The sequence below is a fragment of the Schistocerca serialis genome, chromosome 2 (genome assembly GCF_023864345.2).
Source record: "Schistocerca serialis cubense isolate TAMUIC-IGC-003099 chromosome 2, iqSchSeri2.2, whole genome shotgun sequence".
In the NCBI taxonomy this organism is placed as follows: Eukaryota; Metazoa; Arthropoda; class Insecta; order Orthoptera; family Acrididae; genus Schistocerca; species Schistocerca serialis.
This window is the reverse complement of record NC_064639.1, coordinates 551738602-551765054: the sequence shown is the minus strand read 5'-3', so window position 1 is coordinate 551765054 and position 26453 is coordinate 551738602. Positions and strand designations below refer to the sequence as shown.

The following is a 26453-nucleotide window of genomic DNA, read 5'->3' as shown; positions in this document are numbered from 1 at the left end:
GTGCACACAATTCCGTCACTCGCTTTCCTTGCAGTGGCTGACATAGTGTCTAACGGATTGATAGAGACCTAGCCTGAGAAACTTGTATTAAGGTTCAGTCTAGAGTCTTAACAAATCCCAGGTGACCAGATGTTGGAATATCATGCAAATACTTCAGGACAGCTGGCCATAGATGAGCTGGGATGATGAGCAACCATTATATCATAGTCCCTCTCAGAAAATGTTCTGTTTTTATAACTGCAATTTTCCTTTGGTTGGTTCGACATCCTTCAAGACTTCTACAGTTTTCATCAGTGCTGGATCTTCTGTCTGTTCAGCAGCAAAGCCGTTTAACAAAGCAATGACCGAGATTTCATCCACTGGTGTGTTCTCGCAAAAATTCCTTGGAAGACAGTCAGCATCCTCGTGTATGCACCTGCTTTTCTATACCACTGTGATGTGGTACTCCTGAAGTCTTAGTGCCCATCTCAATAGTTGATCTGACGGATCCTACAGGCTAGTTAGCCAGAATAAAGAACAGTAGCCCATCACAACAGTGAACGGTTCACCAAAAAAATATAGCCACACTTTTTTGAAGCCTCAAATAAAGCATTCTTTCCAGATTGGACAATAGTTCATCTCAGACTCTGGAAGTATAAGCTATCACCTTTTCAGCACTTTCCTAAATTTGCACTAGAACTGGATCTACCGCATAACTTCTACTGTCAGTCTGAAGTTCCATCAGTGCATTCTCATCATACAATGTTAGGACTAGAGATGATTTTAGCACATCACTCACAACAAGGATAGTTCTTCCTTGCACCTCATTCCAGGAAAATTTGGCCTGTGCCTTGATGCATAAGTCCTTCATGAATTGCTAGCAGTACAAGCACATTCCACCAAAACTTCTCAAAACACAAATTTGCCAAGGAGTTGAAAATCTGTGACTTATCTTATTTTCTCTGGGTTGGGATGGAATCCATCGCTATTAGCTATGTGCCCCAAGATTTTCATCTCTTGGGCACTGAAGAGGCACTTTTTCGTTTTTTGATGGAGGCTTGCAGCCTGATGATACTTTATCCAGTTGTCAGACAATTTGGATGTTCTTCAAATACCAAAAGTGAAACTGGCAATTTGACAGTAACTTCCTACACTTACCCATAGATGTAGCAGAACATGATTCTTCATCAGTGGAATTGAGTGCATCTATCCTGAACATAACTAATGAGGAAGTATTGAATAGGATTGGGGAGAAGAGAAGTTTGTGGCACAACTTGACCAGAAGAAGGGATCGGTTGGTAGGACATGTTCTGAGGAATCAAGGGATCACCAATTTAGTATTGGAGGGCAGCGTGGAGGGTAAAAATCGTAGAGGGAGACCAAGAGATGAATACACTAAGCAGATTCAGAAGGATGTAGGTTGCAGTAGGTACTGGGAGATGAAAAAGCTTGCACAGGATAGAGTAGCATGGACAGCTGCATCAAACCAGTCTCAGGACTGAAGACCACAACAACAACAACAATCCTGAATTGGTAAGGCTGTTACTATGCACATAGCTTTTATGGCTGCTTGTGACTGTAGTAACCAAATAACATCTACATCTACATCTACATCTACATCCATACTCCGCAAGCCACCTGACAGTGTGTGGCGGAGGATACCTTGAGTACCTCTATCGGTTCTCCCTTCTATTCCAGTCTCGTATACTTCGTGGAAAGGATTGTCGGTATGCCTCTGTGTGGGCTCTAATCTCTCTGATTTTATCCTCATGGCCTCTTCATGAAATATACATAGGAGGGAGCAATATACTGCTTGACTCCTTGGTGACGGTATGTTCTCGAAACTTCAACAAAAGCCCGTACCAAGCTACTGAGCATCTCTCCTGCAGAGTCTTCCACTGGAGTTTATCTATCATCTCCGTAACACTTTCACGAGTACTAAATGATCCTGTAACGAAGTGCACTGCTCTCTGTTGGATCTTTTCTATCTCTTCTATCAAACCTATCTGGTACGGATCCCACACTGCTGAGCAGTATTCAAGCAGTGGGCGAACAAGCGTACTGTAACCTACTTCCTTTGTTTTCGGATTGCATTTCCTTAGGATTCTTCCAATGAATCTCTAATATACAAAGCTGATCCACATAGAACAAATATGGCTTTGCCCATAAATCTCTGAGCAATAATAAAAATACACCTCTTGTGACTCCACACAAAACAAGATAAAATAATCATACAGAAGGTGTGACAATAGTGATATACACAACAACTGATGTCAGTGGTACAAACTAAAAGAACATAGTGAGAGTGAGTCAGCACTGCTCCGCACGTATACAAGTGCGAGTCACGGGTAGACAATGTGATGGAGACCGTGCTGTGTACATGCTTCCTACAGGTGGCTATAGTGGCTGAGCCAGTGCCGATACAGTTGGCAGTTGATTTAAGTACATATACGTGGCACATTACATTCAGAGCACTCATATTCACATGCACTAGTAGCAGGATACAGCACACTTCTCCCTCATGAAAGGAGGGCACCCTGGTGATTGAGGAGATGCTGGTTGCCTGATGAGAGAAACATTCATCAGGTCCAGAGTGGCACCAGCCGGTGCCAATGGCGAGGGCGGGACAATGTACTGGGCAGACACCAGTGCATAGGGCCAGAATGCATGGAGACACACGCATGCTCGATGACAGTGGTACGTTGCTATGCACAACGACAGCAACAGGGAGGAGGGTGCCATTGCTATCCCTGCATCCCCATCTCGGGCAGGTCCTGTGGAAAGGAGATGGTGCTGGACCCACCGGCGATGATGGTTGAGGCGATGATGGTAAAGGGGCTGGTAGAGGTGGCTTGACTGGAACAGCAGGCTGTGGCAACAGAACGGAGACCAGAGACAGACCAGCATCTGGCACCTTGAAGCTGTAACCCCAGGGCGCCACACGTGGAGGCAGCCAATGGGATGGATGCGCCTCCACAGCAGGCGACGACGGGGTCAAGGCAGGACGGTTGGGCTGTGGCGACAGGAGCCATGAACCGGTAACTTCCAGCAGAGGGGGGTCACCTGATCAAAGTGGCATACAACCAGCCCGTCAGCTGTATGGACGTCACAAAGACAGCGTCACCAACAGTGGACAACATTGGCTGATATCCACATGGGCCGGCAACCTAACCCTTGCGTCTATACCAGTGATCCTGGCGTGAAGTGGCTGGACGAACCCAACCATGGCAGGTGCATCGGAGGCTGTTGCATAAGGTGGACAACCATGTGTGGCTGTTGGCCATGGAGCTTAGCCAAACTCTGCTCCCCCATAGGCATGAAGCAACAGGTGCTCAGAAAACAGAGAAGGGCGTCGTCCAGTAAAGAATCCACAATAAACTTTTTCATTTGGGATTTGAATGTACACACTAGCTGTTCCAACTTACCATTTGACTGAGGGTGGAATGGGGAGCCATAACATGACCAATGCTGTGGTGGGAATAAGACAATTTAAATATGTGAGAAATGAACTGGGGTCCATTATCGCAAACTAAGGTACAAGGCAACCCCTCAAAAATCCCTCAAAAGCTCATGAATGGTGAACTTAGGTAATGTCAATGCACGCTAGAGAATGTAAGAAAACTGGGAAAATGCATCCACAATCAAGAGGCAATAGGAATTCAAGAATGGACCCACAAAGTCTACATGAAAGTGTTCCCTTGGGTGGTGTGGAGGGAGTCAGGGGGACAGAGACACTGTGGGAGCTGCCAGTTGTCAGGCACACTGCTCACAAGCTGTGACAAAACAGATAATTTTGTCATCAATTCCTGGCCAAAAATTGTGCCTCCTAGCTAACAGTTTAGTGCATGAAACTCCCCAATGGCCTTGGTGGAGAAGGCATAGAATCTTGCGCATAATGCAGCAGGAGTGACTACTCTGGAAGAGGTCTTCCGAGGACAACAATGAAACCCCATCAAAAACGGAGAAGTGATATTGTAACAAAAAATAGTTGCACAGGGAGTCTGAAGCCTGACCTGGCAGTTTACTGGCCAGCCCTGTTGAACGAACCATAGCATCTGGCAGAGAATCGGATCAGTCTCAATGGCAGCTCCCTTGTGCGAGCTCATATTTGGGAAACCCTCAACTATGGTTTCTGCTTCAGTTTCAAGATGGAAGCAAAGCAATTCTTGCCAATCAAAGTCTGGATCAAGACCCACAGGAAGGTGGGACAAGGTGTTCACTTTGGCATGTTTAGACATGGGTCAAAACCAGATTTCATAATAATAACAAGACAAGAACAGAGTGCAGCATTGTAAGTGATGTCCTGCCTTGTCAAGCAAGGAAGTGTGAGGATTAAACAAGGAAACAAAGGCTTTATAGTCAGTAATAAGGTGAAACTTGGAGCCATACAAAACATGAATATTGTAAAGAGCATAGACTATGGCAAGAGCCTTTTTTTCCATCTGGAGTAATGTTGCTGAGCTGGAGTAACAGATTTAGAGGCAAAAGCAACAGGTAATTCAGAGTCATCGGCATATCAGGGCGCTAGGACCATGCCGAGGCCATACTGTGTGGTTTCAGTTGCCAAAACTATGTGCTGGTCCCGAGAGAAGGTAGCTAAACAAGGGGCCGAGAGTAGTTTGGATTTCAACATTTGAAAAGTGTGTTTGCAATTTGGGCTCCAGCAAACAAGGGATGCAATGGATGGGCCAACGTAGCCACCCCCAGCAGGAATTTAATGGTAGTAGGCTGTCTTCCTTAGGAAGGCCTGAAGCTCGTTCGTGGATGAGGAATGAGACATAATTTTAACAGTGGAGATGTAGTCCGTCAGAGGGGAACCCCCACCCCATGAGATCTCGAACCCCAAATAAACAATAGAAGGTTGAAAAAACTGAGATTTTGTGAGGTTACACCAGAAGCCTGTAGACTGTAAGACATAAAACAAAGTGTGGAAATTTTTCAAGTGCCTGACTATGGAGGAGCTCATGACAACAATATCATACAGATAATTAATGCAACCCAGATCAGACCTAGTCAATTGCTCTAAAAATCATTGGAAAATAGCAGGGGCACTAGCCACACTAAAAGAAAGGAGAGCAACAGGAGTATTCAAAACAAGAATTCACTGCGACACTTCATCTACAGGAATCTGCAGATATGCTTCAACAAATCAATTTTAGAAAAATACTGGTCACCCGATATTTTCGCCAACAGTTCCTCCTGGTGGCAGAGAGGATACGTATCCATGATCAACTGCGTGTTGACAGTAGTTGGGTTGGGTTGTTTGAGGGAAGAGACCAAACAGTGAGGTCATCGGTCTCATCGGATTAGGAAAGGATGGGGAAGGAAGTCAGCCGTGCCCTTTCAAAGGAACCATCCCAGCATTTGACTGAAGTGATTTAGGGAAACCACGGAAAACCTAAATCAGGATGGCCGGACGCGGGATTGAACTGTCGTCGTTGACAGTAGTACTGAAAGTGCCAAAGAGGTGAAGTTTCCTCGATGCCTCCCAAACTAAAACCACTGGAGATGACCATTCACTAGCCATAACAGTTTGCACCACCCCTAGACATTGAAGTATGTCTAATTCTGCTGTCACTTGATGTTTCAGTGTGACAGGAACAGGGCACGCATGACAAAAACGAGGCTGAGCCATGAATTTCAAAGGAAAAATTAGTAACACACCATATATCTGGACAAAAGGTGAACTGTGTCAGTGACAGAAAACCCAAATGCGTGAAATGCACCCATCCAAAACAAGTTCGCAACACTGGCATCAGCAACCATCAAAAATGTAACGTAACGAACCACTGACTTGTACAAGGAAGATGCCATATATTGTCCCAACAGTGCAAGGTTCTGCTTGTTACAAAGGCCAGCTTCTGGGTGACCAGCGTCAACAGTGACAAGCCTAAACTCACATGGGTTTGAGAATTCAATAATGTCACTGCAGCACCTATGTCGAACTGTAGCCAGAGCACTTGGTGCAAAAAACATAACTCGATAAACAACTAGGGAAAAGTCATAAGCATCGGAATTAACACAGTTTACATCCATGTCCATATCATCAGCAACCTTCAGTAAATGGCACACAAAGATGATGTGGACTTTCTTCTGAGAATCAATATGTGTAGCCCGCCAATTGTTCATGCTGGACAAAGCAAAAAGGACAAGACAGAAATAGAGAACAGTGATGCTGGTGCTGTAGCAGTCACGGAACTTGAGCCAGCCTTGGTCTGCTAGGCGCTGTGTCCGCATGTTTACCACTGCCAATGCCACTTCCTCATGCAAGCTATCTGTTGTCCTAGTGGGCACATCTTGTGACACGACTGCCACATCACCCCATGCTTCAAACCGAGCGAGGTGGCGCAGTGGTTAGACACTGGACTCGCATTCGGAAGGACGACGGTTCAATCCCGCGTCCGGCCATCCTGATTTAGGTTTTCCGTGATTTCCCTAAATCACTCCAGGCAAATGCCGGGATGGTTCCTCTGAAAGGGCACGGCCGACTTCCTTCCCCATCCTTCCCTAATCCGATGAGACCGATGACCAAGCTGTCTGGTCTTCCCCAAACCAACCAACCAACCAACCATGCTTCAAAAGACTGTGCCACTCGCAAAACTTCTGCTGTAGGGCACAGAGTACAGCCTTCTGGTGCAGTTCCTCATCTGGAGTTACACAGATAATTGTGTCACGCACGCAAGGTCTGCATAGAAGTCATTATGAGCATTAGTAATGAATGACACTTATGGCTAAGGCCGTGAAGTTCGACTGCCCCGGCTCTGCATGATTGGTTTGGTCATACATTCAACTCACGCTGCTACGACATGCATTCGTTTGCGATGGTAGCTGGACAATAAACAGCACATGGGATCAAAAGTAAGAGCAGCCAGATCTTGTAAAGAGGCAAGCTAACACAGTTCTTGATACACCTAAGGTGGAATAAAAAAAGAGGAAGAAGGCTTCACACAAATTCTAGTCTGTTACACTGAAAGCCAAAAAATGTTGTCTGGGTCTTTTTTGTAAGATTCCCAATCCTCATCTGAATCATCATGCAGAGGAAAAGTCGGTAGACAGACTAGTGGAACAATGCTCTGTCTGTTAGTTGAGGCCGACAAAGTGGTCACTGCCAAAGTTCAGTCAGGCCCAGTAGCATTATATCCATAATGACTAAATCTGATGAAACCGCACTTAAAGACTGGATGTGCAGAAACCGTTTCAAACTCATTGCTGATCTTGTAGTAATCAAGTAATACATGAAATTGAGCCAAGTAAAACAAATATGGTTTTACTCTAAACCTCTGACTAATGGATGAAATAAATCTCTCATGACTCCACTTGTACCAAGACAAAAGAATCATACAGAAGGTGCGACATAAGCCACGCACAGAACAGCTGATGAGAGCAGTACAAAATAAAAGGACATAGCAAGGATGAGTCAGTGCTGCTCTGCGTCTATACAGGAGTGAGTCTTTGGTAGACAGTGCAGCAGAAACCATGCCATGTGCAAGCCTCCTACAGGCAGCGTCCAGAGGCTGGCCCCCGCTGATACAGTTGGTGGTTGATTTACGTACGCAGGCACAGTGACACTACACTCAGCGCACACACACACACACACACACACACACACACACACACACACACACACACACACACACACATTCACCAGTAGCAGGATGAAGCAGTGACAATAAGTGATCCAAAATTCTCCGTGACCACTTGCAATGCTTATGATCGTTACTGGTATGCAGTTCCTTCGTGAATCTGAGTGGCTTTTTGCAATTGACAAAAGCTTCACAGTTTAACTGAGCACCCAGATTGACAAGTGGAACTCATCTTGTTGATAACAGTGGGATAACATCATATTCAATAGCAAACAACCACCCAGACAAGGGCACAGCCAGGATTTTGTCAAAAGAGGGAGTGTTTCCAATTAAATGGACCTTAAAAAGGCTCATGTTTCTCATTTATTCTGAAAACACATTTATTTATTTTTAATTTTATGTACATAATCTGTGTTCAGGAGGTCTTCCTACTGCCAAGCAAAGATTCACTATTGCAGAACAGAAGATTCTTAATGTTGCGTGAATAACTTGTAATGTTACATGGATTCAAATCTCTTTTGACAATAGCTATCTTTCCCCTACCACAATCTTGTATTTAAATTTAAAACTTATCTGAAACCAAGTTAGAATTCCTTCAGCACATCAAAGCATCCGAAGTTCCTCAATTCAATTAAAAATTTTATTAAAGTATCTCTCATCTGATTAGAATTCTTCAATTTTCTACCCGACCAAGAACACTTTTAAAAATTATTGTTTAATAGTCAACTTGAAACTATAGCTACCAAATTTATGCATAAAACAAAAAGGAATATACAAGTACTAGGAGCTGCACTTTTGGCATCTTAACAAGATTCATGCATTAATTTCAAATTGACCTCTAAAGTATAAAACCTCATAAATGAGTTTGTATTTTCTATGATAATATGGTTATACCAGCTTTGATGATGATAACACATCTATGATGTAAAACATCCTTTTTTGTTTATATGAAATTTATTTTCTTTTAGGTATGAATGAAATATAGAATGTGCTGTCATCATCCCCCCCCCCCCCCCCTCCCGCTCTCCACTGACCCCTCCCTATTGATCCTATCGGAACTGGTTTTCATAACTGAGTACTGCTCAGGTGACCAGATTGGGCAATATCTTGCCATTTGGACTACTAACAACAGAATTTTGATCAATTTTTTTTAAAGACATGAAAGCATCACTTTTCAGGTGATATTTTTGTTGATCAACACGATTTTTGGCTGATACGCGCAAATCCAAGTGTATTTTTATGCACTGATTTTACTTTAATATATTTATAATGATGTGCTGTCTTTTGAAATACTGCAATCCCTAAAGTTCTACCAGTCTCCAAAATAACACATCCAGTGCTAACATTACAAGTTATAAATAGGTAATTAGGCTATTATAGCACTGCGTACACATATTTAACTTACCATAATACTAGAGGACAAATCCAAATCAGTTTTCCTCTTCTTTCTTGTTACTGACTTATCCATAATTAGAAACTATCATAACAGTACACAACACAACACAAAATCAATAAATGGCAGCACTTACATTAAATTCAACTGCAAACAAGAACTGAAAAGATTAGCAAAACAACTGACCTCAATTAAGGCCAACATTGTACGGTAGTTGGTCTTGGCTACAGTAGAGACGGGCAAAAGCCAACAGTATTATAGATATAGTTTAAATTTAGATACAGTGTTATAGATATAGTTTCAATTTATCGATGGTCTTTTTGACTATCAACAGTGCATATTCCTTTTTTGTTGCATGTGTGAAAATCAAAATATCTTTCGATTTCACTACACGGAAGGAAGGAAGATTGTGTTTAATGTCCTGTTGACATCAAGATCATTAGAGACAGAGCACAAGCTCAGATTGTGTCAAGGATGTGGAAGGAAATTGGCCATGCCCTTTCAAAGGAACCATTTGCTTGGAGTGATTACAGAAATGATGGAAAACCTAAATCTGGATGGCCAGATGTGGGTTTGAACAGATCCTCTCAAATGTGGGTCCAGTATGCTAACGACTGTGCCACCTCAATCAGTTTCACTACATGGGAACTTGGTCATGTGTAATTTCATTTAGGTGATAGGAATGGGGTCCGGACCCCCCCCACCGGCTATGTCCCTTCGCCAGAGCAATCTTTGTTATGTACATTGGAATGGCTTCTTCAATCTGGAGCTCTGATCTTTTATAGTCTATGATGCCTGCAAGAAGTCCCATCCAAGAATAACATTATGACTACATTCTATTAAAATGACAAAATCGAAGGGCTGTGTTCTGCCTCTGGCAGTTCAATAGTAGCTTCCGTTTTCCCTGTCGGGTGAGCGCAGTATTTTCCATATGTAATCCTTAGCACAATAGCTTTTGTATTACAAACAATAGTCTTTTTTAGCTGGAGATGATAAACATTCAACACTACAGAAAAAGAAGCCTCCAAGTCAACCAACACCTGGACTGGTTGGTTGTCAATGAAATTTCCTGACATCTTGGTCACTGTCACCTATGGAGGATATTTGTCTGTGGCGACATCACTTCCGTAGATGGTTTCCCTGGTCAGTTTTTCTGTATTCAGTGGCTATGTGAGTGACTGGTATCTCTGTACAGTGATGGGGAATGGTTATGGCATGCTGGAGGACAAGCTTGTCGAGCGTAGGGGGCTTCATCCCACAAGTTGACTGTAACTGCTTTCAGTTGACTGGAATGAGTAACACTACTGTGACGTTTTTTGCCACAAAAGTCAATGAATGCTGCAGTAGCATACAAGTTGTCCAGGGTGTCTAAGAGTGGAAACATACCAATGTGTTGTCATCAGTCTTACAAATATCTGTTCTTCTGTGGGATGTAATACTCGGCGGAGTGGTTGATTGTACCTACATTGTTCACATGCAGCACCGTCATTACATCAATACACCTCTTCTTCAACATTCTCTATTACCTCCTGACAGATGGGTATTGACATTCGTGGCTACTGTCTCTTGTGTAACGTGGGTGGTTCAACATTTCTGTCTGTTATACACTGCTGTATCTTCTTTCTTATTACCTCATATATGTGACAAATGAGGTCTTGGTGGTCTTCCACAACGGTCATGGGGACAATATTTGGAAGTCAGTCATACCTCTTTCATCCGACTTTTTTGTTGCTTTTGTCAATACATTGGAACTACTTGATGAATTCCTCTGTTATTGTGGCATCCTTTACCACAAGAGCTTTTTACATGTCTTCTATGAGTTCTTTCATCAAATGTGAGATTTTTCAGCTTCTGTCCCATTCAAATTCACAGTGTGGCATAGGGCCAAAACTTTCTGTATATAAAACTGTCTCATTTCCCCATGATGCTGTGCTCTGTTCTTCAACAGTTCATCTGCTAAAAGGACCTGCTGCTGATTGTCATCAAATGTTTTCTTCAGTTTTGTTCAGAATTTGTCCAAGTTATTGAGTTTCCAATCCTTTTTCTCGAACCACCGCTGAGCTGTGCTGATCTAGTGAAAGTACACATTTGTCAAGCACATCAAGTCATCTCACCCATTGTATTTGGTGACTGGGTAGGATGCCTTCTGCCATTTTGTCAGGTCCTGATACGCATCTCCAAAAACATTGACAGGTGCCTGATTTGCAGCTGACATATTGCTGCTTTGTAATCCATTGGTCTCTTGAATATATGTACCTTAGAAACAATACAGTGGTTGTATTTTGGTTCTTGTCTGTGTAACCAATGGTTTTTATGTTGCCTAATTGGAGCCACGATGACGTAGACATTTTGAAGCACCCAGCATCTCCACAAAACAATGTCCTGTTGTAATCACAATCAAGTCCAAATCCAAATGCAAAGGTCGTCAATGAAGTACAACACTTGTCACTGAAAACAAGTTTATTACAGATGTCAATGTTCAGACAGAACAGAACTACCTCCTGGCCAGATAATGTTGCTATTTATACAAACATCAAATATTTAAGAATATCCAATAAATACAAACATACAAAATTTCTGGAACCTTTTAGAAATTATAAATACTAAATAAATATTTGCTGGTAATCAGACTTGAACTGGCAATTTGTAGCACACCAGCCAGAGACACTAAACCATGTACTGCATGCAGCATAGCTCACAGCACTATTATTTTCTCCTGCATGTGTTTCACATAATTAGTGTGATTGTTAAATCAGATATATTCAAGCTTATACATACTTACTGCATGCTGTCACTGTTCATGATTGCGTCAGGAGTGAAGGAGGGCAGAGAACAGATTGTAGCAGTGTACAACACATCCACCACCCTTTATATGATGACTGGTGAAATAAAAATGTAAATACATATATGACTCAAGCAGCACTTGCTAAAATCATAAAGTACTTTGGAGACTAAGACAGTCAGAAAGAAAATTTTCTATTAAGAAGTTTGTCAGTTGTCGGTAAACAAAGATATTGTTGATGACTGGTACAAGCTAAACATAGATATTTAAACAAACGTGAGAAACTGACATGTTTTGATACAGGAAAGCATATCTACACAATAGCTGAAACAGATACATAGGTGGCAGTCAAATCAAAAGTGAAAATAAAATTACTGCCATAATGATTGCACTAGACTACAATTAAAAACCTCTTGAGAGTTGTTTTACATTTGAAAGGTGATTCTTATGATTAATGGAAAATCTCATATAAAGATGTGAAACAAATACTAACAAAGAGATAGAGGGGCTTGCCAGTACTTACCTCAGCCCAGTACAGCAGATCTTTGGCTTCCCTCTGACAACCATGCCTCCATCCTTGCTACCCTCCCTGTTTTCCATTCCCTATTGCTTCATAACCTGGGTTGAGAGTAACTGAATCCACTTTCCCTTCTTCCCTTTTTTCCCCTCTCTCCTCCCTGATGAAGGAACAAAGTTCCGAAAGCTAGGAACGTAAATTTTCTGTTCTGTTTTTTGTATCTATCGGCTGTACTGAGCTGAGGTAAGTACTGGCCAGCCCCTCTATCTCTTTGTTAGTAAAGGTGATTCTTAATATGTCAACATCACTGAATTCATAAATGACTTTCATTTTCCTCCATTACATCAGGATTTTAGACAAACCAAGAAAGAAATATTCACATATTTTCTTCAAAAAGCATTATGATTTGTGTAAGACTTTCAAATGAACTTCAAGAGGTTTTTATTAACAAATTTCACATTCCCATTCACTTCACAAATATCACATGGATGAAGTCTTGTTCAATTGGTATCAAATGTTTCTCTTAGATTCTTCCTTGTACTTTTCCACAGCATCCAGCAGTAAGGTGCTATCACTGAAGTATTCCATCATCCTTGGTATCTCCTCTCCACTTCCGGAATATTCTGGTGGAAATTCTGTCCATGTTCCTCACTAACTGCCCCAGGCTGTCAGACAATACGCCCAAATGTGAAAACAGAAAGTTTCATTTGAAACTCATGTTGCAGTCCAATGTTTTCAACTTCTGTAGCATCTTGTTCACAATTTAGACATAATCTGGATGTTTATTGTTTCATAGAAAATTGTCCATAACTTTTTTAAATGCATTTCAAGCACTTTACTCTTTAAAAGTCATAGCAGCTTCAAATTTTCTTTCTCTAAAGAGCTCGGATTTGAGGACCCACAAAGTTTCCTTCTGTAATTTCGGATTTTCAGACAGAGCAGGAACTTTGTCACTCAGATGTTTAAAACTATCACCATCTGGATCAAGAGTTTTCGCATACTGTTTCATTACACCACGTTTTATTTGAAGAGGTGGCACAAGAATTTTCTTAGGATCCATTAGGCTACCCCATATTATGTTCTTATTACCTGGTGTTAAACTTTCTCTTTTGGGACATTATCTTTGTTTCCAATTTTAGTCTCCTGTCTAGCTACCCCACTCACAAAAATAACATGAATTTTTGTGAATCCCTGTTGTTGCCCAAATATCATACAGATTACTTTAAAATACCCACATTATGACCAATGATGTTCAACATATTTTTCTCCAAAACATACTTCAAACTTCAGGCGGTAGAGCACTTGCCTGCGAAAAGCAAAGATCCCGAGTTTGAGTCTCAGTCCAGCACACAGTTTTAATCTGACAGCAAGTTTCATACCAGCACACACTCAGCTACAGAGTGAAAATCACATTCTGGAAACATCCCCCAGCCGTGGCTAAGCCATGTCTCCACAATATCCTTACTTGCAGGAGTGCTAGTTCTGCAATGTTCGCAGAAGAGCTTCTGTGAAGTTTGGAAGGTAGGAGATGAGGTATTGGTAGAATTGAAGCTGTGAGGATGGGTTGTGAGTCATGCTTGGGTAGCTCAGTCAGTAGAGCACTTGCCCACAAAAGGCAAAGGTCCTGAGTTTGAGTCTCACTCCGGCACACAGTTTTAATCTGCCAGGATATTTCATATCAGCACACACTCCGCTGCAGAGTGAAAAACTTATTCTAGAAAAGACATCAGTTTGCTTGACGATATTGCATCTGTACTGCTACAACTTCGCAAATGGGTAATCTCTTGCAAAACAAAGACTGGGATTTAATGTTCCAACAATGAGAAGGTCATTAAAGCCAGAATACATGGTCAAAATTGAAAATGATATAGGTATAAATAGTCTGTGTCCTTATCAGGGGATGCATAACTGCATTTGCATTAAGTGATTTAAAAAAATAAATAAAAAATAAAAAACCTAACTCGGCATGATTATCCTGAATGCGAGTCTAGTGCCTTTGAAGAATCACGTTTTCTGCTACATGGGTTGGCTGGACATTAGGATAGTACAAACATAAGGCAACAGGGAACACTATTATTATCTGGGGAATGGTTTCATGGCATTCTCTGGGACCTTTAGTCCATATGGAATGTATTTTTGACCTGCTTACTATGAACATAGTAGTCACATTATTTTCATATTATGGTAGCCTCCTTCGGTGATGACAGGATCTTTTAGTATTATAATTCACCTTTTATGTGGCTGGAAATGTATGATACATGGCAGAAGAGCAAGACTAAAACTTCAAAGTCCCTAATATCGAGATCACCTGGATCTTAACTCAACTGAACATCTGTTGATCTATCTCAACACTCAACACTCATTGAATAACTATAGAAAGCACTGCAAGCATCTTGCGATCAGATATCAGTTGATCCAGATGTTTAAACTGGAAATAACATTTATTTTGAATACTAACAGACATTCACAATAATGTGATTTGGTGAAGTATGTCATTCTGTGTGCATCCCCTTTCTGGTTCAAAGAAGAAAGAAAGCTCAAAAGCCCAGTAGTAATCAATATTATTTCTGCACTTATCTGTTGCTCATAATTTACCTCTAAGGTGAGTGACAGTTCATTCTTTCAGTCATTATTTCCACTGTACATTTATTGGGGAAACAAGAAACATTAAAAAGTGAGAAATAAGTCTACTCAGACAGCCGATTACAAACTAGCTGTGTGATGAAATAATAAGTTCAGTCTCAATACTAACATTTGACTTTGAACTTCTGAACATCAGTGTTGTGTGGTGCATCTTGACTTTGTGAGCTGGACAAGGAATCAATTTTTACTGGTGTGTATTCTCCAGAACTGCTGGTCAATGCCTGTTTTATCATTTCATTTGAGTCATCAGTTGGATGTATTAGTTTTATTAAAATGTCCATAGCTTTGTCCTTCACTGTCTCTGAAACAATATATCAGAATAGATAAGCAAAATTATCGGGTGCAATACACAGCATAAGTAGTATGTGATGCTTTCATTCACCTTCTTTTTCCTTGGCAGTGTACCCAAAACCTTCATATTTTCCCTTGGAGATAACAGAAGAACCAAGTCCTGTCAACTGTTTCTTCTTTGTCGAATCGGAAGTTGAAGTCATATGTTTCTCCTCATCCTCATTTATACGGTCAGCGTCAAATAAAATCTCTAGAAGCTCCTAAAGATGAAAAGTTCAGTAACTATGTTTAAATTATAATATAACAATAATCATGTTGAGGATAGAAGAAGACAATCTTGTTACAAGTTGTCAAAACGTGAAAAAAAAAATGAAGAATATCTGGCAAATATGAAAAAGTACAGAGGGATCCTCAAAATCAAATTTAAATCTCTACTGTCAAAAAAATTACTAATTAAGGTGGAATAAATGCTTGATGCCAAACTGGCAAATTGTAAATCTGGTCCCCTCTCCAGCTGTGCCCCCGCATCCTAGCAATGGCTCTATATCTCAACCATGGGCAAGGGGAAAAAATCCAGAAAACTGTTTCATTATCATTAACATTTCATAAAAATTATACACAATAGACTTTATAAACTCTTAGTACAGAACAACATACTCAGCAGCAAACACTCACTTTCAAAAAGAACTATCAACTGAACATGTTATACTTACCTTGACATGATGTACTACACTCACAAAATCAGAAATTATGACCACTGGGAATATTTTTCAACATAATTAAGGCATTTGATTGCATGAATCACAACTTCCTCATGCAAAGATTAAGAAATTATGGCAATGGAAGGTCTTTGGTAGAACATAGATACTGGAAGGAGTAAAGGTAACAACTCGCCATACAACCGAGTAGCTGAGTTGTTGATAGGCACATGAACAAAATTTAAAACACTGCTGTGCTTTTGGGTGACATCCTTCTGGAGAGTTAACTACAGATGGTTCATATATTTACGCAGCTACACTGTCCCAGCCAAGTGAGTGAAGAGTTGTACCAGGTATCAGGTGAAATGGGTGAGGGGAGAAACAGCTGCAGGGGTAGGGAAGGCAGGCTGACAGTTGGAAAGAAAAGCAGCGTGCATGGGTACAGGAATGTAAAACCAGTTTGGTAACTCCGATACAGGCATGGGAGATGTGTGTGGTGCAAAATGACATGGAGAATTGGACAAGCAGGCAAGGGGTGGGATAAAACAAAGGAAGAGAGACAGGATGATGTAGAATGAGTGAGAAGAGGGAGGGCAAGGCATGGGGACAGAGTGAAGGTGGGTGTGGGACAGGGCCAAGAGGAGATTGAGGCCAGGAGGATTGCAGGATCGAAAGGTATTCTGTAAGCACAATTCCCATTTATGTAGTTCAGAGAAGCTAATAATGTGAATGGGGGATCCAGGTGGCAGAGATTGTGAAGCAGCCTCTGAGATAAGCATGTTGTGCTCAGCGAAGCGTTCTGTCACTGGGTGATCAACTTTACTCTTGGCAACAATTTGGCAGTGGCCATTCGTTCGGGTGGACAGTTGATTGGTGGTCACACATACATATAAAGCTGTGTAATAGCTGCAGTGGAGATAGTATAAAATATGACTGCTGTCACAGTTGGCAATGCCTCTGATGAGATAGGATACGCTTTTGCTGGGACTGGAATAGAAAGTGTTGGATGAGTGCACAGTGCCTAGCTTGGGAATATACACTATGTGGTCAAAAGTACCCCGACACCCTCAAAACATATGTTTTTCATATTAGGTGAATTGTGCTGACACCTGCTGCCAGGTACTCCATATCAGCGACCTCAGTAGTCATTAGACATCGTGAGAGAGCAGAATGGAGCACTCCACGGAACTCACAGACTTCGAACGTGGTCAGGTGATTGGGTGTCACTTGTGTCCTACATCTGTACGTGAGATTTCCACACTCTTAAACGTCCCTAGGTTCACTGTTTCCAATATGATAGTGAAGTGGAAACTTGAGGGGACTTGTACCGCACAAAAGCGTACAGATCGACCTCATCTGTTGACTGACAGAGACCACCAAAAGTTGAACAGGTTGTAATGTGTAATAGGAAGACATCTATCCAGACCATTACACAGAAATACCAAATTGCATCAAGATCCACTGCAAGTACTATGACACTTAGGCGGAGGTGAAAAAACTTGGAATTCATGGTCGAGTGGTTGCTCATAAGCCACACATCATGCTGGTAAATGCCAAACGATGCCTCGCTTGGTGTAAGGAGCATAAACATTGGATGACTGAACAGTGGACAAACGTGGTGTGCAGTGATGAATCACGGTACACAATGTGGTGATCCGATGGCAGGGTGTGGGTATGGCGAATGCCCAGTGAATGTCATCTGCCAGTGCGTGTTGTGCCAACAGTAAAATTCGGAGGCGGTGGTGTTATGGTGTGGTCATGTTTTTCATGGAGGGGGCTTGGACCCCTTGTTGTTTTGCTTGGCACTATCACAGCACATGCCTACACTGATGTTTTAAGCCGTTCTTGCTTCCCACTGTTGAAGAGCAATTCAGGGATGGCGACTGCACCTTTCAAATGATCAAGCACTTGTTCATAATGCACAGCCTGTAGCAGAGTGGTTACACAGCAATAACATCCCTGTAATGGACTGGCCTGCACAGAATCCTGACCTCCCTATATAACACCTTCGGGATTCTTTTAGAACGCTGAATTCATGCCAGACCTCACCGGCTGACATCGATACCTCTCCTCAGTGCAGCACTCCATGAGGAATGGGCTACCACTACCCAAGAAACCTTCCAGCACCTAACTGAACGTTTGCCTGCAAGAGTGGAAGCTGTCACCAAGGCTAAGGGTGGGCCAACACAATACTGAATTCCAGCATTATCGATGGAAGGCACCACAAACTTGTAAGCCATTTTCAGCCAGGTGTCCAGATACTTTTGATCACATAGTGCATGTAGTATAAGGATGGTCTAGGATATTTCCTATATTAGATGGGTGGTGGAATGCCACTTTGTAAGAGATTACAAGGATTGTGGGTAGGTTGTTCCTTATTTCTGGGCATGATGATAAGTAATCAAAGCCCTGACAAAGATTTGGTTAAGCTGTTCCACTCAGGTGTGACACGGACATAATGAGAGTGGTGCTCCTTTACATTTTGTTCATAGGCATGGCCAGAGGATTAGAGGCATGTGTGTTCATGGCACAGAAGATCTGTTTGGGGTTTATTATTATTATTATTATTATTATTAGTAGTAGTAGTAGTAGTAGTAGTAGTAGTAGTAGCAGTAGAAAAAACTCAGAGATCCTTGGTAGAAAAACAGCATCAGACAATCAGATACATCGATTATTTCAACAGAGTAAATAGAAAACCCAGAGATGAGAAGCTCAAAATATTAGCTGACAACTGCCAGAGTATTTACAGTAATGTCGCAGAGCTCATGTCTTCCACAGAAATCAGTTGCCCCCCCACATCATACTCGTGACAGAGAGTGGGCTGAAACCCGAAGCAGAGAACAGAAAAATTATCAAAAACATGTGGATCGTATATTGGATAGGTGGATTAGATTCTCCACAAGGAGGAATGTCTACAGTGATGAACAAAGTTTTAAATCTAACAAGTTTCAAAATTAATCCAACTGCAAAGTAATATTGAAAACAATAAGCAGAACTGGAGGAAGTAGATTAATTATTGGATATGTATAACAGCCACCAGATTCAAACACCTCAATTGTACTGTCATTAAAAGATATTATTTACTTAGCTTACAGCTCTAGGAATACAATAAAAAAATCAAGATGAAGAGACATAAATACAAATCATACATTAAACTAACAGCTGTTAAAAGCTAATATCCTATCTTTTAATCCAGTGTAGCCATGAGCATGTTGTTTGGATCACCTGGGTAGGCTCTCAATTTATACTACTCAACAATGTGTACAGTATGGTCTGGTTTGGTGCTCCATAATCATAGGCTCGGCTGGAATGCTCACCCCATTTGTGCAGGTTTTATGGACAAACTTCATTATGTATTGGGACAGAATTTATATCCTTCTGCTTGTGCCATATGAGTTCAAAGCCCTCAGACCCACATAGAGTGTCAATAAGATATTGTACTTTACATGGAACATTTGCAGTCCAGGTTTCAAGTTATTTCTGTCAATGATGATGCTGCTATCAGCAAGCTCTTGGGCCAGTTACAGTCTGGAATGAAGTCGATTTGTTGTCAAGCCATTAATATCTTCATAGATGAAGTTGGAGATTATTAATTATTTGTGAATATCCTTTCAACAGAGCTTTTTGTCTTAACAGAGGAGGCAGTAGTAAGGATCAAACTGAGCCAAAGGCTGAGTAGTATTGTGCATTATAATCTATGCTATGAGGACAACTGGCAGGCCGCTTGAATTTGCATGTGCAATGGCCTGATAGGCTAACTTCAATGCTAATTAATTCAGAAATGGCACAACATATTGAATTATTTTCTTAACAATTATTTCTCAGTACAACCATTCCGCAACTACCTTACAAGCTATTCAGACTGTTTCTGACCACCCTCTATACGTAAAAAATGGATTTCAAAAATGTACTTGCAATATTATCAACTCGTCAAGAATTTTTGTTTTTGATGGAGTTAATGAGATTCTTAATTTATTTGGCAAAACATGATGTAATTGCGATTTGACTGTAAATGAAGTGCTGGCATTGCTTCCTGCATTTATTCTACTGCTTTATCCCTTGAACTGCCCACACCCATCATCTGGTTATTAAATATCTTGATTTTCTGTCTGCTGTCATTTATTATTTGCCTTTGTCTTTTAATAACAAAGTATTCACATTTCTTAACTTATTTCCCACTCCATCTTTCAACTATTGCCCATACAATGTCTTTGTTCTTGGACCTGATACTCTGAGATTCATTTCGCAATCCAGACCTTTTCTGATGTCTTATTGTTTCCATAATTGATTGCTTTCTTGGAAAAGTAGCTGTAAGGCTAATGGGAATGCATCTATAAATAAACTAAATATGAAATTCACATCTATCACTTCTGTTGGAAAATTATAAGAACACCAAGAAGTGCATATTTCTAATGATATACTAGTTTTCTGACGTCTGCCATTACATTATAACTAAAACAGTAATTCAACAAAGTTTCCAAACCTGTGCATTTTTCTGCACTGCTTCATAAGGTGAAGTTCCTAATAGTGGGTGGGGTGGTCCACTATATGACGTAGCCTCCTTGATAGAAGTGTCGTGATTCCTTAGATATTTCCGGAAAGTAACATGTCCATTTCTGACTAAATGAGACATTATTTTAAGAACCTGAAATGATAAATACAAATACAACATATGACACTGTCCCCCCCCCCCCCCCTCCTCCTCCAGTGAAAGTAGGCTTCAATCATAATGATACTCAAATACTGCACAAAGTACATAAGTGCACAAGTTAGTCTAAAACGCTTTTACTTAAATTACTAAATTAAAATGAATTATAATTTAAAATTATATGCAAATTACAACAAAGAACAACAGTAAGAATGATTGTCTATGTGTCACCATACACGCTCAGGCACATCTCCACACAGTGAAAGAAAAATACTAGTAGTCTCAACATAAATTATCGTTTCTTGAAATGGAAATTAGCTACATAGTTTAGCATAGTTATCTGTATGTTTCATGGAGCACAATTACAGCATCTTTTGGTGACATGGAATGAGTCAGTCTTTTTTAAATCATAATTCACTTCTTCAGTGAAAATTATGGCATCATGTTGATCTGTTACAGGATTGTCTTAAGCTACCTCCTCGTCTTTATTCATTCAGTGATCTATACTTAACTATGTTCAGTCCCTCCCTCCCTTCCTCCCTCTCTTAACCCCCTCTGCCCTCCCCTTAAAAAACACACATCCAGAATTTTCTATGGACTAGAAGGAGACTTCAATTTCGTTACAAAACTGCAACATTATGAAACCGGTATGTAGTAAACATCAAAGTTGCATTGCATGCTCGCATATGCAAATGGTTAGTATTTCAGTGCAACTGGGCAAAGTAGGCAGGCAGAAGACCATCTACATTCTGTAACTCACAAAAGATTACGCATCTGTCAACAGCCTGAATAACTACCTTCTGGAGCGCAGATCGCTGCAAGACACCCAGGAAGAGAGTCAATGAGGTTCTGGAGGGTACAAATAGGAATATGGAGTCATGCAGACTCCAGTGACATGACCAGCTGCGCCAGTTTCCTCAGTTGATGAGACCAGCTGTGCCAGTTTCCTCAGTTGATGATCCACGGTGCAAACAGCTCAATCAAGGTGACCCCGAAGACTTTCGACAAGGTTTAACCCGGGGAGTTTGGTGTCCAGGGGAGTACAGTAAACTAATCCTGGTGCTCTTAGAACCATTCGTGACACTCTGAACTGTGTGATGCACTGTATTATTCTGCTGGTATATGCCATCATGCCGAGGAAAGAACAAACTGCATATAGGGGTAGACATGGTCCCAAGAATAAGTACATCCTTATGTTGATCCAGTGTGATTTAGAATGATGAGATCATCCAGAAAATGTTACAAAAACATTCCCCACACTACTCTCTCCTCTGGCCTGGATCCTTACAATGATTGTTGCAGAGTGTTTGCTTCCTGACAGCCATATGTCCAATGGAGTATCCAACATCATGCATGTGCAAAGAACATCTATCATCATTCAATGGACATCTAATTGCCATACTGCTGTGCAAATCCCAGCCTTTATTGTCGATGACAAGCAGTCATGGAGAAGTTTATTACTGAAATTTCGAAAGAGAAATTTCCGGCAAGAGTCGGACAACACATTACTTCATGTGATATACATCTCATGAAATGGTGATCATGTTGGAGAAATTAGAGATAATAAAGAGGCTTACCGACAATCATTCTTCCCACGCACCATTCACAAGTGGAACAAGGAAGGTGGGATCAGTTACCAGTACCAGAAAAACCCTCCCTCGCACACCATTAGCTGGCTTGCAGAGTATGATGTAGATGTCAGCATGAGTTCATGAACTAGGCTCCTGCTGTGGGGGCCCACATGCAGCAATGTTCGCTGAACAGTCATTGAGGACACACTGTTGGTAGCCCCTTGCTTCACCTGGGAGGTCAGTTGCTTAACAGCTGCACGTTTATTCACACACACACACACACACACACACACACACACACACACACAGCTGTTGTTCGCCTTGTCATCTATGACTTGCGATGTACCACCGTTGCCTTGGTGCCAGTTTGGGCTAGTGCCATTTAGCCATGCAAGGGAATACTTTAAACAGAGTGACACACAGAAAGTTTACAAATGTAGCTGTTTTGGAAAAGCTTCCACACTTGGCCCAAAAGACAATAATCATGCCCTTTTAGATGTCAGATAAGCTGCTCCATTTTTGAATTACCCCAAGGACTGCATTGTTTTCCGAGTCCTCCTCTCTGACGTGTTTTATATACCCTGCACTGCTAGCACTGCCTTCTGTGAGTGGTTACTGCATCCTCAACATATACAGCTCAAATGATAGCTGGACATGCCAAACCTGCTAACATTTTAAGCGTTAAACTCACAGAGACTCATATTAAGCAATTTTAAACAAACAAACATGACCAGCTAGCACAGAACTAGAAAGTAATGGCTTATGCCATTGTAGTGTGGGGTAGAGCGGTGTTGCACAATTTCAGCAAGACAAGAACAAAACCATTAACTTAACATAACATGAGGTTTTATTTAATCACTACTTTTCCCAACTAATGATCATTATTTTGTTTAAGAAATCTCCATCTGGGAACATGTAGCAATGTTGTCTGTCAAGCTGTGTAAATGGCACTAAGTTCATGGACAAAAATGATCATATAAAAGCAGAAAACAAGCTAAATGCAGGATAAGTAATCACAACTATACAAGAGTAATGATTTTTAGCAAATCTTCAGTGCTGCTGCATAATAATCTTATTACTAGTTGCAGATCGTCTATCGAATTTACCGTTACTGTTATTTGAGGTGGCAACACTTTTCTTTAAGCAAAATGAACAGTTTTGTCACACAATACCAAACACACACAACACTAATGTATTGTTATATATTGTATGTTGTATTGTTGTATATAAAAGTTGTTACAAAATAACTAAGCTTCATACATCAGCAGAGCAATTTTTATCACTTAAGATACTGTTTGCATAGACATAAGTTCACTATATTTAAAGATTATTCACAATCTAAGCAGAATTTATTATGTCTGAGTGGATTCTGGGCCACCAATACACAATTATTATCACAATAACGACCATCAAGATTTAAGTCTGTACAAAAATTCAATTTAAAACTGCCGCTGCAACATTCCACTAATATGGCAGCTAACGTAAGACAGTCACTTATCGATTCTCCTTCAGGTGCTGTTTTATTACTAACAAACATTGTATATTAAATCTTTTTTGTACCTTTACTATATGCATTAACATTTAAAAGTATTTCTCTTTGTTAATCACTTATTATTTATCATTTACCAATAAACCGTGCTGTAGATCAATAGCGGTAATGGCTGCGCTCCATTGTAGCTGATCAGAAAACTTAACATTTATATAGGATGAGAATCATAGTGAAATAAAAGTCCAAACAAAGTGGATTAATTTCAATGGCACTTAACAACATAATACAGTTTGTTACAGACCTCTGTGTTACGATACATCAATCAGGTCCAATCAGTAAGACAGTTCAAAAAAAGAGCAGGATTATTCTAGAAGAACCATAGATAACAAAAAGATTGAGATTTTCATTATCTTTTTCCAGGAGTATTGTTGAGATATCATTTCTTACAGAATATTAAATTATGTTGTTGTGACTGGCCGATCTTTCAAAGTGCCGCCGCGCAGTTACGCGTGTCCTCTACATGTGGCGCCACCTAAGCGACCAGTCAGCCAGCGGCCGCTACACTTGGACTCAGTTATGATTTGACTGTTAAAGTGTACACACATCTTACTCTGTTTACTTGATCTGTGACTTTCATGTATTGCGTCTTCCTTGAAATATATTTGTTCAACTTGAAGTTATTACAATTGGCGACGAGGTAGTGATTTTTCTTTTCCATCGCTGACCCACATCTTTCCATGGCTACTTTAGAGTAACTATTGCAAGGTATCATAGAACAGCAAACGCTTCTCACAAATGCGATTTGTGATTTTGTCACGGCATCAAATGCGGGGCCTCTCTCGTCGTTGTCTCAACCTACTTTTCCTCCTTACGACGAGACGGCAGAAGACTGGTCTGATTAGGAAAAATGTCTTCGACAGCACTTCTTGGCATTTCATGTCACGGACGAACAAACATGTAAGTCTCTGTTCCTTTCATGGATTTCACCTCAAATGTATCGGTTGTTGTTGCAATTGGCTCCTTTGAAAGATTCTGTATCTTTGTCCTTTGCTGAAATGTGCTCATTTCTGTCCATCTACTTTCAAAAGCAAATGCATGTGGTAGCCTCTCGTGTTGCCTTTTATCGTTGTCAAAAACAATCGAATCAATCCTATCGCGCTTGGGATGCTGAACTTCACGGCCTCAGTAGAAAGTGTCAATTTGTTACTGAAGTTCACAAAGAATCCTACGTCGATTCCATGGTACGGGATGCTATTATCCGATCGGCGCCCGACAAAGAAGTTAGGCAACGTGCCCTTCAGTTGGCAAATAAGACTCTAGATGAAGTCCTATCCATCGCTCAGTCTTTTGAAATTTCTCGCGCCGCTGGAGCGCAAATAGAGGCATGGGGCGATGTCGGGGAAATACAATCTCTGTGCGATGTTGATGAAGTGTGTGGCGTGTCCCTGCCGGCCGACGTGGCTGCAGTATGGTCCCAAGCACAGCCTCAGCCTAACCGTAAACAAACCTCTAAGAAACTGCAGCAAAACCCACGGCAACTTCCTTCATGTCCGCGGTGTTTTACGAAGCATTCAGAAGAAGATTGTCCACAACGTTGGGCCGTGTGTCACAAACGCAAAAAAAAGGGTCATGTGTTATCCGTTTGCAAATCTGACCGCATACATGATGTTCATGAACATGATGCTGATTCTGTGTTGTCTGTCAATTGTACTTCTTCCCTTTCAAGGAAGTTATTCCGCACTGTCCAAATACTTGGTCGAGATGTTCGCATGCAGGTGGATACCGGTTCTGCTGCCACTATCATCAATTCTCAGACGTATCTTCAGTTGGCTTCTCCAATCCTGTCACCTGTCACTACCCAGTTATGGACTTACAATAAACAGAAGATTTCTCTCTCGGGACAATTTGATGCTGAGGTATCTAACAAATCTGTTGTTTGCACTGTTCCCATATTTGTGGTCGACCATAGTAACGTGGAGAATCTTTTTGGTTTCGATGCCTTTCGCGTTTTTGGGTCCTCCCTATGGAGGACTCTGTCAATAACGCCTCTGATGCTATTCCTTATGCTCAACTGGATTCCTTGTCGATGACATTTTCGTCCCTTTTTTCTCCTGGGTTAGGCCGCGCAAATGACTTTGAAGCTCATATCACGCTCAAACCCACTGCTCGGCCTAAGTTTTTTCGGGCTCGGCTCACTCCTGTGGCCCTTCGTGACCAGGTCAAACGGGAGCTGGATCATCTCACTGCTTCAGGGGTCTTGCTCCTTGTCACTTCCAGTGATTGATCCTCCCCTGCCGTTGTCGTTGCTAAGCCAAATGGTGATATTCGTCTCTGTGGCGATTTCAAAGCCACTGTAAATGCTCAATGCCTTATCCACACTTACCCTATGCCTCGACCTGAAGAACTGTTCACTAAACTTGCTGGAGGCCAGTATTTTTCTAAACTTGACCTGTCAGAAGCTTATCATCAACTTCCTCTCGACGCTGCTTCCAGGCAGTTTCTGGTCCTTAACACGCCTTTCAGCCTCTATGAATACCAACGATTGCCATTCGGGGTTGCCAGCACCCCTGCTCTCTTTCGGCGATTCTTGGAACAATTATTGCTCACTGTCCCTGGGTGTATAAATTACCAGGACGACATTGTTGTCACTGGATCCACCACTGACGAACATCTTCAAACTCTCCGCACACTTTTTCATGTCTTACAGACTGCTGGTCTTAAGTGTAATCTTCAGAAATCAAAATTTTTTCAGGCATCTATCACATACTTGGGGTTTCAACTCACTCGGGATGGTATTCGTCCGCTTCAGCAAACTGTCGCTGCGATCGATGCCCTTCCTCGCCCTACATCTGTTAAGTA

The 26453-nt window shown here is 41.3% G+C and overlaps 1 protein-coding gene across 3 annotated transcripts in view; it reads right to left on the bottom strand.

The window, feature by feature from the left end:
• The window catches only part of LOC126457551 (AP-4 complex accessory subunit Tepsin-like), a 145974-nt gene that overhangs the window by 78650 nt on the left and 40871 nt on the right, over positions 1-26453 (bottom strand). For all 3 annotated transcript variants that reach the window (XM_050093961.1, XM_050093960.1, XM_050093959.1), the window contains 3 exons: positions 20370-20531; positions 15280-15448; positions 15007-15198 (listed from right to left, as the gene is read on the bottom strand). In XM_050093961.1, coding sequence (XP_049949918.1) covers positions 15007-15198; positions 15280-15448; positions 20370-20531 — 523 coding nt within the window. The remainder of the gene's footprint in view (positions 1-15006; positions 15199-15279; positions 15449-20369; positions 20532-26453) is intronic.